The 16,584-nt window shown below is 37.8% G+C and overlaps 3 protein-coding genes across 6 annotated transcripts in view; 1 reads left to right on the forward strand and 2 right to left on the reverse strand.

Moving 5' to 3' along the window:
* Positions 1-1,668, reverse strand: LOC113652713 (ATP-sensitive inward rectifier potassium channel 1-like). The gene is made up of 2 exons (XM_027161956.2): positions 1,535-1,668; positions 1-1,174 (listed from the first exon to the last, which is right to left on the reverse strand). The coding sequence occupies exon 2, from the start codon at positions 1,159-1,161 to the stop codon at positions 73-75; it is 1,089 nt and encodes a 362-aa protein (XP_027017757.2). The 5' UTR covers positions 1,162-1,174; positions 1,535-1,668; the 3' UTR covers positions 1-72.
* Positions 1,669-2,838: 1,170 nt separating this feature from the next.
* Positions 2,839-5,359, forward strand: LOC113652677 (ATP-sensitive inward rectifier potassium channel 1-like). The gene is made up of 2 exons (XM_027161896.2): positions 2,839-2,988; positions 3,434-5,359. Exon 2 carries the CDS (start codon positions 3,459-3,461, stop codon positions 4,572-4,574), a length of 1,116 nt encoding a protein of 371 aa, XP_027017697.2. The 5' UTR covers positions 2,839-2,988; positions 3,434-3,458; the 3' UTR covers positions 4,575-5,359.
* Positions 5,360-7,251: 1,892 nt separating this feature from the next.
* fli1 (Fli-1 proto-oncogene, ETS transcription factor) overlaps positions 7,252-16,584 on the reverse strand; it is a 29,304-nt gene continuing 19,971 nt past the window's right edge. For all 4 annotated transcript variants that reach the window (XM_027161596.2, XM_027161594.2, XM_027161597.2 and 1 more), the window contains 4 exons: positions 10,950-11,009; positions 10,188-10,250; positions 10,019-10,066; positions 7,252-9,906 (listed from right to left, as the gene is read on the reverse strand). In XM_027161596.2, coding sequence (XP_027017397.1) covers positions 9,377-9,906; positions 10,019-10,066; positions 10,188-10,250; positions 10,950-11,009 — 701 coding nt within the window. In that variant the 3' untranslated portion in view covers positions 7,252-9,376. The remainder of the gene's footprint in view (positions 9,907-10,018; positions 10,067-10,187; positions 10,251-10,949; positions 11,010-16,584) is intronic.

Here is a 16,584-nt window from a genome sequence, read left to right on the forward strand (position 1 = left end):
ACATTTAACAGACCTCTGTTTTCATTTATAACATTTTTAATCATGTCAGTAATTTTAGGTTTAATCTTAATCTTAATCACACTCAAAGCCCTGATTGTCAGTGCCATCTCTGGAGTTTTGATGATGCGCTTTCTCATTGTGAAAGCAGTAACCACAGTGTGGTGTTTCCATTGGCATAATTTTAGCAAAGTTCGAGAAGTCTACACGATACTTTCCTGGTTTGCTGCGTGAGATAATAGGGAGGAATTGGTAGCCCCACTTGATCTCCATAGGCATGTAGGAAGTCCTCACTTGGCAAGAGAAACTGGTGTATTCAGCAACACTGTCCATAAACACTACAAGCTCAAAGTCCTGATTCTGAAGGTTCTCCACTGTTATATCAAAGAATGGACTCTTTTGGTCTATTACATGGTAGAGAGTCAATGGAGAGATGAAAAAGAGGTTGTCTTTCCCAGTTTCTACACTGAAATCGATGTTGACCTGATCCATGATGATGGTTTCTCCTTCAGTTGTGGTTGTTGTCTTAATAAACTTGCCGTATATTTGGGTTCCAATCATCAACGATTTGCGCAGGTTGGCCACTCGTATCTTTAGACACAGAGTATCTTGTCTCGAGCAGATGACAGCCATCTTACTAAACATGATTGTTTTGGCTCTTCTCTTGGGCAGCGACACTTTGGCCATTAACACTCCACCCCAAAAGCAGGTTATGATAGTAGCAAGAATAACCTGGAAAACGTAAATAGCAATGGCACCTGGGCAGAACGTAGTAATGACTCGTGTGCCATAGGCAATAAAAGACTGTGTCTCCACTGAGTACAGGAAGGCAGTGGTGAGGTCATAGACACCAATAACACATACAGTGGTGTTATTTGATGGGTTTTGCCACCATAAGTCACCATTGGTACCACCAACCCAGTACCATAAAACGCCAAATACAAACCAGCTAAGAATGAATGAAGCCACAAAGAAAAACATAAGCAATGTCCAGTGGATCTCAACTAAAGTGGTCCAAATGTCTAGTAGGTAACTGATCCAGTATTTGTACCTTATGTTGGAATACTCAATGTTGCAATGGCCTTCTTTAGTGACCAGGCGGTTATGCTGAATCCGCCACTCATTCAGATAGTCTTTGAAATATTGTCCAATACTCTGTGCCATTTTCAAGATTTCTCTATAGAAAGAGGAAATAGGATAAAAGCTGCAGGATCATAAATCTTTCTTCAATCAAAACTTGCTTAAAATATGTTGTTTTTTTTTTTAATAATTGCTGCAAATAAAAAATTTCACAGTGAAGTGCAAAGTGTTTATTATACACCCCTTTAACTGTACGTAACCAAACAATTATGGTTTTTGTTTGTATTATCTTACTATTGATACAGCAATACATAGGATAAAGTGACTGAATTTATTTTAAATTGGTTAGATTCAACATCAACCAAAGAAAAAATAGAGTAGCTTAATGCTAGCGGTCACATTTGTTGTATACAGTTTGCAAATCACATCGAAAACAAGCGTACAGCTTGGAACCTACCTGTTAGATAAATTTCCCTGTGGGTGTCCAAGACTCTGGAAAAACAGGTATATATCTTGTAAACTTACAACTGACAGTAATTTAGTTTCTCTCTTTCTCTATATCTCTGTACATATATTACCATAAACTATCTCTCATTCTATCTCTCACATTCTCTGAGACCTTTTATCAACTCTCTACATGTCTACTGCGCCTGTAGGCAGTACTTGACATCCACATTTATTTACCTGTACACAAAATTCAGTTGTTTTCCCTACGTGTGGGATATAGATTTACACAACACACTTGTGAATGGTCAGTGATCTTGTGCATGTCTGTTCCCTAGCCTGACTCATTGCAGCTCCTTACATAATTTACAAATGTCTGTATAAAAAGATGTTTGCTACTATAAAAATTATATACTGCTAAGTTTAAGAACCTGAGGAAGATTTTATCTCACAACCCATCCTCTTTTTCCTAAACACTTAACACTGACTCCATTTATTAAATGTTTACCCAATCATATTTTACAGTTTAATAACATCGTAAGTGAAACAATATGATAAATGTAATTACTTATAATTAGTCTGTATTGCAAGTCTATCTAAAGCTTTATATGTGGTGAGGCATAGTAAGACAATATGGTTTGGATAAACTAATTAGAATGTAGCACCATTGGAGGAAGACCACTCAATTTCAGGTGAGCCAAAGTATAGGAATCAATAGTCTTAAAATAAAAAATGGGTGATTGGCTTGGGCACTTGCTTTTGTTGACAGTGGGTCATCGTCTTATGCAATGATGAAGCTTCTACATTGGATGCATTTCTTTGTAATTGGTGGCATGATTCTGTAGATTTTTGTATTCATTCTGTTGCTACCATTATGAGATACATCAATAAAGATTAGTAAGTCTGTTCCAGAAACAAGAATGTAATCCCAAAGCTTGCATGAATATCAAATATCCTTGTTTGCATGAAATCTCTTTTTTGAGACATTTATAAACAAATCAATATATTTGGTGTTATTTCATTGCAATGAATTTTTACAACAAACTAGGAAAACTATGCAGACTCCTGATTGTTATAACATCCTGTAAATTACTAAGAAATGTGATGATACTGTACTTTTTAAGCAAAAAGGCTTGGACCAATTCTTAGAAATTTTCAGTTGTGGGACTGTGTTGTCTAAACACAGTCCCACTGTGTACATGAAATCAACAATAGATTTATTTTACACAAGTTCAAACCCACTAAACTCTGTCATAACATTTAGACATCCTCTGTACATCCTCTCTCCAAGTAAACGACTGACTTTTGTATACAGGTAAACATTACACGCCAAAGTTTAACGTACTAGTAAAAGAGCTTCAGACATGATCCAAAAGAGTGAGCAGGGGAAAAGAGACTGGGACATGAATTAACAATATAGTCAAAAAAGAAGGAGGGAAAGCACAGGCTTGTGGATTGAAACTCTAGGTAAGTGTATTTATACTTTATTTGTACATGACAGCAAAATAATACAGTACATGGATATTAAAGTGGGGTCTTAAAAGCATAGGCAAGGGATCTAAATGGATTTGCTGCAGTGGTGGAAATCTCAAACTACCATTATTAAAGATGAGTTATTGGTTATATTTAGAGTTATTAATCATTTAGGTCCATTTTAATGAACTTAAAAAAAGCCTTGTAAATAACGTCAGTTTGAATGTCTTTGTTCTGATGAGGGGAAGTCCAGAAAGAAGAAAAAAGCTCCATGGTTTCAGAATTAGACAAAATATTATTGTCCACGTTTAATATGCCTATTTAGCCTAATACTTAGACTGTCTAAGTATATATGTTATTTATAAGAATTAAAGTTCAAGGGCTGCACATTACAGAACAAGTGCACAGTTTCAGCATTTTTTTATGTTCTGTCTTCTAGGTTTTTATCTCAGGGAACATTGAAAATGACACGCACCTTACCACAGTTGGTCAGAGAATACCTGGCCAACCGCCAGATTCACAAAAATCGTTTGGTTACCAAAAATGGCCACTGCAACATTGCATATGGCAGTGTGAAACAAAGCCATTTTTTCATCCACCTCCTAGATTTCTGGACCACCTTAATGGATATGCGCTGGCGTTTTGTCATCTTTCTCTTTGGAGCCTCCTTAGTGTTTGGCTGGTTCTTCTTCGGATTATTCTGGTATTGGGCTGCTTTTGCTAATGGTGACCTAACCTGGCAAAACCCACCTGCTGGCCATAAACCTTGTGTAGAAAATCTTTTTGATATGAAAGGCTCCTTCCTTCAGGCTATAGAGACTCAGATGTCCATTGGTTATGGTTATCGACTCATCACCCCATATTGCCGTAGCGCTCTGACCATTTTCACAATTCAGTGTGTCTTTGGGACAGTGATTATCTGCTTTTGGTGTGGGGTGATAATGACTAAAGTTGCAAGAGGCAAAAAAAGATCCAGAACCATCAGTTTTAGCAAGATGGCAGTTATATCTTCTCAAAAGGGCAGTCTCTGTTTACAGATACGAGTGGCCAATATGCGCAAATCTCTCATGGTTGGGAGTCAGATCTATGGCAAACTTCTTAAGACAACCGTCACTCCTGAAGGTGAGACCATTATAATGGACCAGATCAGGATAGATTTCATTGTAGACGCTGGAAAGGACAATCTATTCTTTGTCTGCCCTTTGACCCTGTACCACATCATTGATGAATCAAGCCCATTTTTCCAAATGACAGTAGACACCCTTCACCAGCAGGAGTTTGAGTTAGTGGTGTTTCTCGATGGCACTGCCGAGTCCACCAGCTCCTCATGCCAGGTCAGAACTTCCTACCTACCTAAAGAGATCATGTGGGGCTATGAGTTCCTCCCTATCATCTCCCGCAGCAAAGAGGGAAAGTATCATATAGATTTCTCCAACTTTGCCAAAGTGGCTCCTGTAGCTACACCACCTTGTGCTAGTCAGTTTGCCAAACCTCCAGACGGCTTTCACGATACTGAGACTGATTATAACAGGTTTCAAGAGATGGAAGTTAAAGACCAGTTCTGTGCTACCAGTTTGTAATGCATGTAAGTGTTGTTTAAATATTTGCATTAACCTTAAGGGTGAAAGCTTGTTATGTTCATTCCAAAATCTTAAGCCTTTATGTCTCCTTTCACTGCAATTCAGAAATGTGATTTTGGTTATTTATGGTCATAAATATTGCATTCATTAGAATTATAAGAAATGTGGTTGTCTATGAAGAATAATGTGTGCAGAGTACCTTTGTCACCTCACAGATCCAGGGTCTCAGCGTGATATGTGTGTATTCCTGGCATACATCCAGTGTTCCCAGGATTGGCTCTAGATTCACTGTGACTGTAAAATGAATGAATAAATGAATGAATGAATGAATGACTTGATGTCATCACTCAATTGGTTTTGATATGTGCATCATGCATCATACTGTACTTCCCATGAATCTACCCATATGAGGACCCTCACTAAACTTTGCCACAATATTAAGAGAAACAGGTGTATTGAATGTCTTTGTATGTTGTAGCATTACAGTTTCCTCTCACGTGAACAACGTAGCCCAGCCTGACAATGTCCCTGTGCACAAATAACAGAGCTACAAGAAGAAATGGTTTGCCAAAGTTGGTGTGGAAGAACTTGTATATCCTGCACAGAGCCCTGGCTCCGACTCAACCACATTTAAGACCTTTGGGATGAAATGGAACACTAACAGCACCCTAGACCTCCTCACACACTATCTTTGTCTGATAATTGCCTTCCAGAAAGAGTGGAGGTTATTATAAGAGCAAAAAGAGACTCAAACTGGAAAAGGGATGTTCAACAAGCATTAAAGTTAAAGAACAATTAAGGAATAATCAAATAGCATTATTTCTGTAAAAAACACTGTACGTAAATATTATGAATATTCATTGTCCAAAAGCTTAAAGCTCCAGCACTGACTTGAAGTAAAATAAGTTCTAAAATTATAAATATAAGATACATTTATTCAGCAGATGTACTAAGACTTTGCTGCACTTTTGTTGTGCGGTATCTCAAATAATCATCACATTGTTTATATAATGTTTTATTATTAATTGTTAAAATGTTTAATTATATGTTAAAGATGAGCTACTAAAATGATGAGCTGAATGAAAATCTGTGACACTGTATGCATTCGAGGTGTATGAGGCTTTTTATAATTTATTTTATTTTATCTTGATAGTTGTAATAAGTTACACACATCTAGTAAGCTAGTTTTGTAGTTTATTTGTAATCCTGGCTGAATAGTGCATACTTTGAATAAATACTGTAGTTCTTAAGGATATTTGTATTTTCTGCTCAGCCAGAAGAGGGCAGAACAGGTAAAGCAAAAAAAATCTGGGACGGTTGTGACTTTTACATTTATGTTTTCAAAAAGCTTATTTAGACCTGAGCTTAATGAGAAAAGGCCCTTGAAATAAATTGCTCTTTTAATCACTTTTAAACAAACAAACAAACAAACAAACAAACAAACAAACAAATAAATAAATGAGGATGTTATTGATTGTATTTGGAACAATCAGTTATCAGTCAATTAATTAACAGTAACATATTATTTATGCATGTGTGCATGTGTGTGTGTGTGTGTGTGTGTGTGTGTGTGTGTGTGTGTGTGTGTGTGTGTGTGTGTGTGTGCGTGTCCATGATGTACTGCTATATTTAAGTGTAAAATATGATATAGTATAACCATATTTAAAGATCATGACTGTAATCATTCTGCAGAGACCTGATTGTCCATTAGGTGGAAGTGAAGCTTGTTGTGTTTAAGAGTGAGTGGTGCACCATGGAATGCTTTTGTTTAAAAGTGCTGCTCGCTGACTCAAACATGACACACAGGCAGTAACGCAAAGGTTTTCCAGTAAACAGTACAATGTGTTTGGATGTAAAAATAAACACACGTGCACATACCACATACACACACTCACACCTATACATACACACACACACACCTATACACATGCATACCTACACACATACACACAAGCACACATATACACATACACACATGCACACCTACACACACGCACACCTATACACATACACACACTCACACCTATACCCATGCACACCTATACACATACACACCTACACAAATACACACCTATAAACATACACACACACAGACACACCTATACACATGCACACCTATACACATACACACACTCACACCTATACACATACATACCTACGCAAATACACACCTATACACATACAAACCTACACACACACACACACACACACACACACACACACACACACACACACACACACACACACACACACACACACACACACACACACACACACACACACACACACACACACACACACACACACACACACACACACACCTATACATGTACGGACACACGATACACACACCTATACATATACTCATATGTTCTAAAAGACAGCAAAACAAACAAACAAACAAACAAATAAAATAAAAAATAAAATAAATAAGACACATTCCGGTTTAAAATGTAAAAACATTTATTTGTCATCACATTTATCTACATAGACAATTTTTATAAAAAGTAATAATACATTGCAGGAACAACAAAAGTAAAAAAAAAAAAAAGAATAATTGCAAAATTATATATATTTTATATAAATTCATATATTTAATTTTCAAAATACATTGTATATATGAAAAAGCACAATTCCTTCATTAGATAGTGATATTCTGAAAAGAGGGTGGGTTGAGTATTTATTTATTTATTTATTTATTTATTTATCTATTTATTTATTTATTTATTTATTCATTCATCATTTAAAATGTGAATTGCTCTATATCTACATTTAAGAAAATTCAAGCATAGGAATACCAAACCTGTCTAATTTAAGACCCTGCAATCATTTGTGAGGCACGTTTGAATGTTGTCTTTGGGATTTGAAGCTTTAACAGAAAAAATATTTTTTTTTTATTTGGCACTTACAGTATTACAGTATTGTGGTCTATAAAGCAAATGGTTTTCTATAAGTCGTTTGTGGTATCATTAAAAGAAGAAAAACAAACAAATCAAATACTTTCACCTCATCATGACAAGGCACAGAGCACATTACAAAACAAAAACATTCATAAATTTATTGCCCAAATGTACAGATACAAAACACTAATGCTGTACATACTACCTTCAACACCGGCTTAAAAAAGTTTGCATTTGACCGAGGTCAACTCGTATTCATTCTCTTGATCTTTTAATACTGTCACATATGAAAATAACTCTGCATAATTTATACAGTAAGATGCTTTTAATGCCTAGTTGACCGTTGATTAAAAAATAATAGCTAATAGGTCTGACAAACGCACAGCGTTCGCGAATCTGAGGATCACACTGGTTTCAAACTTTTGTGTTGTTTTAAATGTTAACTTGTTTAATTCATTCAATTTGTATAAGAGGTACTTTGCATAATGTCCACATTCAGCTGTTCAGTGATTTAAGTAGCTTCAGGTAATGACTTCAACTTCATAAAAACAAAGTTACTGTGTTCAGGAACATCATTTTAACATGTAATGACGTTTAAGTAATGTTTGTGAGATGAGCTCTAGCTGATTGAATTTTTAATGGCAAATAAGATACAAATACATGTCTAACCTTATAAACACAGTGAGGTACAGCGGCGAAAGTAAAGCCACTTTGGGCTGCTTTCGAAAAAATGAACACTAAGTGGATTAAAAATTGATTGTCTTTTTCACAGGCTGTTTTCACATCAGCACTGACTCTGTGGTTTGGCTTTAAATACTGCATGGTAGACTTTGACAATGTTTGATTGGTTTTCACAAGACCAACCACGAGCCGTTGGCAGGTGTTCATCTTTCGTCTGTGGAGTGCTACATTACAATGAAACTCATAGGAATCTGTAAGCCTTTTATTGACTTTCCGACTTCATAGGAACGGTAATTCTCTGATTGTGCTGATCGACACTTTGGCTAGCCAATAAAATATTCCTGGCAAGACAGACCTGCTGGGAATGTTACTTTTGGGATTGTGGTGACTGACACGGACAAAACTCTGTGCAAACCTACACTTGTTTTCCTCGGCTACGGCCAATGTTTCAGAATTCCAGTTAGTAGGAAGAGTAAGAGAGACATGGTTGAACCTGAACCTTCCAGTTGCGTTGTATACATATTATTTTCATTGCTGCCAGATATCCCTCTTGTGATGCGATTTGGTTAGTTGTAATTAGCTGACTTTTAGAGGAGTCCGTGAACAAAACAGATAGATGAACAGACCCTGTTTTACTGAAGCGTTGGAATATTAAAATGATCTGTATTAGCAGAGAGAATGTTGTCACAGTGTCACAGTGATTCTGGATTTGTCTTTTCATCCATGATCTCTTGTGCTATATTGCTTGTCTAAACTCTAGCATGGCATAGGATGTACCCCAATAATGGGACTGGAGACGTTTCACATTTGCACACCAAGACCATTTACATCTGTGGAATTTTGGAGGGTTTGACTCCATATTGGGGAGGTACATGTGTGTCGAGGGGATGCTTTGGAATATACTTTTAACAGGGGTAGAAAGATGCAAAAACATATGCAAAAAAAAAAAAAAAACACACTCTAGACAAACAGACATAAACAAAAACTAAACAGTTACTTGTCCTGTGAATAAGTAGTACTCCATTTTGAAGTGGATCAATGCAACATCCAGTTTTTGGTTCATTCTTTCTCCTTCCTTTTTTCTTTTTTTCTTCATCCAGTTCCTTGCTTTAGTGAATTTAGCCCTGATTCTCCTTCATTTTTATAAATTGTCATTTTTTCTTTTTCAATTTTTGCCCTCCTTTTGAGTGCAGCTTTTGGTTGGCATGTGGCTGACTGGATTTAGTAGTAACTACCCAGGTGTGAGGGCATATGAGTGTTGGGATGTCTGGGCACACTGGCACTGGGGTAGATACCTGCCGTAGGGGAGCTCCAATAAGGGTTAGAAGGGCCAAAAAAATTGGATGAAGTGACGGGCATGGAAGGTGGGTGTGGTGGGACGAAGTTGACCTTCTGCTGGTGAGCATGGTAAGAAGGCACATAGGCCAATTCAGACGGATACTTGTACATGGTAGACTCAGTGGGGTGGGGCTGCATGGCTTGGGCAATGCCATGGAAGTCAAACTTGTAGGCGTATCGCTTGCCGTGCACCTTGGTCATGATGTTTTTGTCATAGTAGTAGCGCAGCGCACGGCTCAGCTTGTCATAGTTCATGTTGGGCTTGCTCTTGCGCTCTCCCCAGCGCCGCGCGACCTCGTCGGGGTCGGTCATTTTAAACTCGCCGTTTGTGCCTTCCCACGTGATACAGCTAGCGTTGGCGCTGTCGGATAGAAGCTCCAAGAGGAACTGCCACAGTTGGATCTGGCCTGAGCCTGGAAATGTATACACAGATACAGGCACAGTTAAAAATGATGCTAGAGCAGTCAGTTAGATGCACCGGCGTGTTTAGCTAGAGTCTGATAACCAACATTATCTTTTTTTTACCTGGATTGGCAAGTCGACTGCTTGTGGGTCCTAAGATCTGATATGGATCTGAGGAACCAAACAAGAAGTATTTTAGGCCACATTTCAGAATTAAGTAGCTTACTTCTGATACTTTCTCTGTTGGTGCTGCATGACTGTTAATTGTCTGCGTGGATGCAGTTTTTGTTACCTGGCTGAGGCCTGGTTTGTTCAGTGCTCTTAGATACATTCTGTGAGACCACAGTAGGGGAGCCTGGGAGAGAAGAAGAGAGGATGAGCTTACACACTGAGTTGAACAAAGAACTAGCAGCTGATCGCATCACTGAAACAGAACTGGTCACATCAATAAGTATTTGGTACAGCATTCAAGCGACACATACTAGATCTGAATCCTTAATTGCTCGTCCTCCGTTCCAAAGATCACTTCATACAACCTAGGCCACGTTCACACTGCAATGCTAAATTCGGATATTTTGCTCAGATCTGATTTTTTTGTTTGGCTGTTCACATTACCTTTTAAAATGTGGCTTATATCAGATACCAGTGTGAACCATTTGCTGTTTCGAACTGACGCGCAAAACAATACAATAACAATGAAGTTTTCGCCGGCGCATAATTGTGACGAATGTCGATTGCTGTAAAAGTCGCATCAAATCCGCCTTGGTTGTTCACACTGCGGCCATATTGGAAAAAATCAGATTTGGGTCTGATTCAGCACCACATGTGGAAGTGGCACAGATCTGATTTGAAAAAAAAAAATCAGATTTGGGCCAGATTTGAGTGTTCACACTACTCCTGAAGAAGTCTGACCTGGTCGCTTGACCCCCAAAAAAATCGGATTTGGGCCACTTTTACCTGCAGTTTGAACGTGGCCAAATATTATTTTATGCTATATTCTCCTCCAAAAAAAACTGAAAAAGACTCTAGAAACCCCAGTGATTCTCTTACTCACCTTTACCACTGTGCATGTTGTTTGACCAGCCTGTCCTCCGTACAGCATCATATGAGGCGTCTGAGGAGAAGAGACGTGATTTCAGTTAACTTCTAACACTTTAACTATTTAAGTGTATTAGCTATGATGCGCTCTCTCTCAAATACTAGATGTATAGATCATTTGTTTTTCCATTAAACATACAATTTTATTTAACCAGGACCTTCACATCCCTACTGACAAAACAGATATAATAGTTTAAACTTTCTTATGAAAATGACTGAACAAAGAAGAGAAATCTTTGAGAAGATATATAGCTCTGGCTAAATGTATGTGGTTTTATCTGGCTCGCAGCATGTCCAAAAGACTACCATAAATTATACTTAAGCAGATTTCAGACGAGTGGCCAGATTTTAAAAACACACAGACACTCAGACAGAAAACCCACAATGAAACGATTTGCATTGATGCGGATCTTGCTCTTGAAAGATTAAAATTTGAGATCAAAATTTCCGTTATCGATATTTGCACCAGTGTAACAAAAGTAATGAATTTAAGCTATAAATGTTATAGGGTTTTAGTTTTATGGTTTATTTTAAGGCATAACCTGGATATGGGCAGTCCCAGAAGGGAAAAGGAGTGAAGAGGAAAAAAAAACATCAGACAGCAGGAAATCAAGGAGACGCTTGTATATTTCCCATGGATGTTTTAGACAGACATAGCATTCTCATATGTAGTTCTAAAACTGTCTCATTGTGCCTTGAAGCATAATGCTGTTCCTTCTGTCCCGCACGGAAATTAGCCAGCTATCACTGCTAATTATTATCCCCATTCTTCAGACAGTCCGGCTGCCCTTCTGGCCTTAATGATGAAGTGACTGATTGCTTTCGGCATCGAATTGCATACATTTTGACCAAGACATAGTAGTGAGGCCGCAAAAATGTACAAAGACTGATAGCACTCATGCGAAATCTCAGACACGAGACTGTGTATCTGGAAAATTCGGATCTCTGCAATGCATCAATGGCACAGCTGAAGTGTAATAAAATTACAAGCTTTTTAAAGGGTAATAATCATCCTTCACATCAATCTGAAACAAAATACATCTAAATTGTTTTACTTTTTTATTTTTGAATTTTTTTTTATTTCTGCAGTGTAAGCAGTATCATAGCGTCTCCAGAGTATCTCTCACTCACAAAACTCAAAAACCACACTCAGAAACTCAGACTTGATTGTTACTCCGCTAGGATTCGGATAAGGAACGTATATAAATACTGCTCTGCCGGTTAGAATGATCCAGCACTGCCATCTTCTGGAGATCGTACCCTTATTCTGGGTGGGTCTAAAATACATTAACTACTGAAAACAAAGTAAACGTTTGGCTTGGAATGAGTTAACAAAACTAAACGGCCCACTTCTTTCAAAATCACAACACATCTTCAGCCAACATTCCAGAGCAAAAACAAAACTGAGGGATGGTGACCCAGCTTCGGAAGGCTTTCTGAATCTGGCAGACAAGCTGAATAAGCATATACATAGGCATAAACGAGTTATTAAAGAATGTTTCACCCAAAAATGTATGGCTCCAAGCAAAGGTCAAGAAAAAAATAACTGATGAGCATCAGTTGATGTAATACAGTACTTTTATTTTATTGACATAGACTACCAGTTACGTGTAATGTTGAAACCGACTCAATGTTCCATTGCTGTTTCACAGTAATTATTATTCATCGCTCTTACTAATATTCATTACAGTTCTTTCCTACTCAAGTCTCAATATCCTCGTGTTTATCTTTGTCTCTAGAGTAATCTGGTACAAGTCCTGGTCCAACAGGGGAAAGAAGGACAGAGAGAAGGAGGGAGCGAGTCCTGAGAGAGTTACGTTTCCTGCTTGCTGAGCCTGCACACACAACCTCTCTTTGTTTTCCTGGCCCCCTTTTTCCCTCGCTTTTTTCACCCTCCCAACTGTGAAAAAACACACACCAGTCTACCTCCTTCCAGGAGAAGGCCCACAATCCAGTAGGGAATGAGTAAGGGAGAAAAAGAGAGAGTGAAAGAGAGGGAAAAAGACAAGAGAGCGAGCAGACGAAATACGCCGTCGGAATTTGAAAAGAAAACAGTGGCGGTGGACGTTGCTACTGTCTGATAGGCCCAGGAGTTGGAGATAGACTGACTTAAAATATAGCCAAGGAAAGACCAGCAATGATTCCTCACTAAGCTCTCAAAGCTTGAACACTGGAGAACTGAGAGGTTCCTGCTGCCAATTTACTCCTAATTCAAACAGGATAAAATGTGAGACATCTTGCTCCAGAGAAGGTTGCTTGACATTTTGCACTTAACAGCATTGTAAAAGATAATGAAACAGTCTAAACATAAGCTGCAAATTTCTCACTGTACTTTCCCACTGTGCTCACTTTGTTCATCTCTGCTGTGCTACTCTGGGTGTGGTGGTTCCTCAGAGACCAGACTGCAGCGTGTTGAAAACTTAGTCATTACAAAACTAGCCAGCCATCTAGACTACCACAACTTCGCTCAGCACTGTGTAGTCACCAAAAAATCTCCCATATTCACTGTATTACCAATGTTGTGTAACCCTGTATGTTGTCTCACAGTTTCGAAGAAAGAATTTAAAAATTGTGCACTACTATTAATAAAGTATTCAAATGACTAACGCACTGATTATCATGAATGATGACTGGAGAAATATGTCATGAAGCCTTTAGGGAATTTAGATCTGATTCACTAAAGCATAATAAGAATGATGCTGGGCAAACTGCTATACACACATGTACACACACACACACACACACACACACACACACACACACACACACACACACACACACACACACACACACACACACACACACAGAGAGAGAGAGAGAGACACTTAATGGCCTATAAGCAGATACATATGTGATTTATAATTTTTTGTGTCTGTAACCCATTCATTCAAACCAAAAACACTTATCTTACTGACATCTGTTCTTTTGTATATTGCACACTTTAATTGTACAATGTGTACTCTTTTCATTTCATTTTAGATTCTCCTAAAAAAAAGCATGAAGGAAATAATTCCGTCTATTTTTATATTTTAAATTCTTGAAAGCATAAGAATTGAAAATCTTGTACAATGCTCTAGTTTTCTGTCAAAGGTTGACATTAACGGTTAAATGTTTTCTCCGAGAAGGATGTCGACGACCTTAAGTTCATGAAAAAAATAAAACAAGTAATAATTCACATTTCTGTTCATAATACATTAGGAAATATATTTACAATACATTATCCTATCCTAATAATAATATATAAAAAAAGACGAAAGTGTAAGGACGTTTTTTTTAGGTCATGCATCAGTTTTTAACCACAGAGTCTGTTGTAGTCATATGGTTGTGTCTTATTTTTTGTATTAAAGCTAATCAATTGTATCAAAAATGTCACAGCAATTAAATTAGAACGCATTCATAAAAAAGATTAAGAACAGGAACTCAATTATATCGCCTATTACAGTCATTATTAGTACAAGAGCCTTACGTTATAATTAAATTATTTTTTATCCTACTCAGGATCATGGGGAACCTGGAGCTTATCCCAGAGGACTGAGGTGCCAACTTATCACAGGGCACAATCACACACAATCTGCCAATCTGCCTACCACACATGTCTTTAACTTTGGGGAGGAATCCTGAGTACCCAGAGGAATAAATCCTTGAAGAATGGGAAGAACATGCAAACACTGATCACTGGGTGGAGGCAGCAATTAAATCACAAAAGCAGAGGTTCGAGGCAACCGCTAAGCCGCTGTAATTAATAATAACAATAATTTCACTGTACAGATGTACAGACGATGTGAGATACATGACGATGTAGTGATGGCTACCATATTCCTAAAGGTCAAAGTTCATATGGTCTCTTTGTTACTATCTAATCACCAGTGATGTTTGTACTAATAGCTCTAATGACGGGTTTAGAGAGACCTCAGCATGGTTTAGATAGACTGCGTTTCCTCAGGCACTTATCAAGACAGACACTTTTCTGGACTTAGTGAGATACCACTGCTGTCAGGACCTATAAGATATCAGTGTTATTACAGGCATGAGAAAGCATATCCAGAGGGTATCATAACCATAACACAAGCTCTTTATTGTGAGATTCATTTCACAGGCAGATCTACTGTCTTCTGTCATTGGGTTTTGTTTGTCCCTGACGTGAGGCACTCAAAAGTATTTACAATAAGGCATTGTACAATAATGCACTCATGAACTCCTGACTTATTGGTCAAAAGATGTTCTCTAAAGCCATTACTTTACAAACAGTTCACAAGTTTCACCGATCTTTTTATAGTAGACGCTTCACATACGCAGGTTGCGTGTATGTAGTAAGCAACTTTTTTTTCGCTCTAGAACCAACATTAAATAGAACTATAAAATGGCAAATTGCTGTGAAAAAAACTCACTCATTAGATATTTTTTTGCCAAAATGTACTTTGAATCAAATATCAAATCAGAACACACTCTCAAAATATCCAGTTCAGATATGTTATATCTTTACGCTGGAATATAAACAAGCAAGATTACTGCATTTTATTTCCAGCTTTAAACAAAGCTCCAAATCTTAAGTCTGGCCCTCACCCTAACCTTAAATATTTACAACCTCTCAAACATTTACTTTGTGCATCATATAACATTTCCAGCAAGAGATCATTTTATACTGAGTGACACAATGTAAATCAACAAGCTCCAAACTACATACAGCACAAATATTAAATGCGGAACCGTTAACGATTCTTCTGCTTGTCCTCTATAAAACCCTGTAACGTAACATTTCTAAGTAGAATTCATTAAGTTAACTATTCACAGAGACCTTGACAATGAGGTCATGATGCACAACAAGCTGATTAATGGTACAATAATTAACTACTGACACAACAGTATATATGTGTATGTTTGCTAGATCACTTTGATTCATTTAGACCTGCATTTACAATAATAATAGTGTTCTAGGAAAATATATAAAGCCACAAATGTTGATTACAGCCTCTTATTTTCTTAAAGAGCAATGAAAAAACTATAATAATAAGAGCAAACTAGCTCCCACAGCTGCCTTGAAGACACTAATAACCACAAAAAGCATGATGCATACAGACTAAACCGATCCATCGCTCTTCATCAAACCATCACAATCTAAAACTAATATTGTACTAAAACTACTAAAGACACTCGAGGGAACACAACAGCCCATTTCATCTAAGTGGTTCTGTGTTGTTATTGTGGTAAAGACTTTTCAGCATTCAAAATCACACAAATGCAAACCATTCACTCACATCATATTCTATCCTTTTCTATTGGGGCCTATGACACCTGTCTCTCAAATCCATATCTGTTCCTCTCATTCAGTCTCTCTCCATCCCTCTCTCTTACCGTTGGCTTTGGGAACCGAGGCACGTGCCTTTTGTCTTGCTAATTCTCCTCTCTGTAAAAGGTCCTCGGCCTGTACTTCACATTCAGGTGGAGGCTGAATGGCAGACTCGACTGCCACGCTTCTTTATTTACAAAGAACAAAAACAGCACCTGCTGAGCGTCCGGGCCTCAGCCATTGTACACACAATCAGACAGAAAGAGAGACCGAGAGCTCACTGATCGGTTATATCACCCTCTAG

The sequence above is a fragment of the Tachysurus fulvidraco genome, chromosome 13 (assembly GCF_022655615.1).
Source record: "Tachysurus fulvidraco isolate hzauxx_2018 chromosome 13, HZAU_PFXX_2.0, whole genome shotgun sequence".
Taxonomy (NCBI): Eukaryota; Metazoa; Chordata; class Actinopteri; order Siluriformes; family Bagridae; genus Tachysurus; species Tachysurus fulvidraco.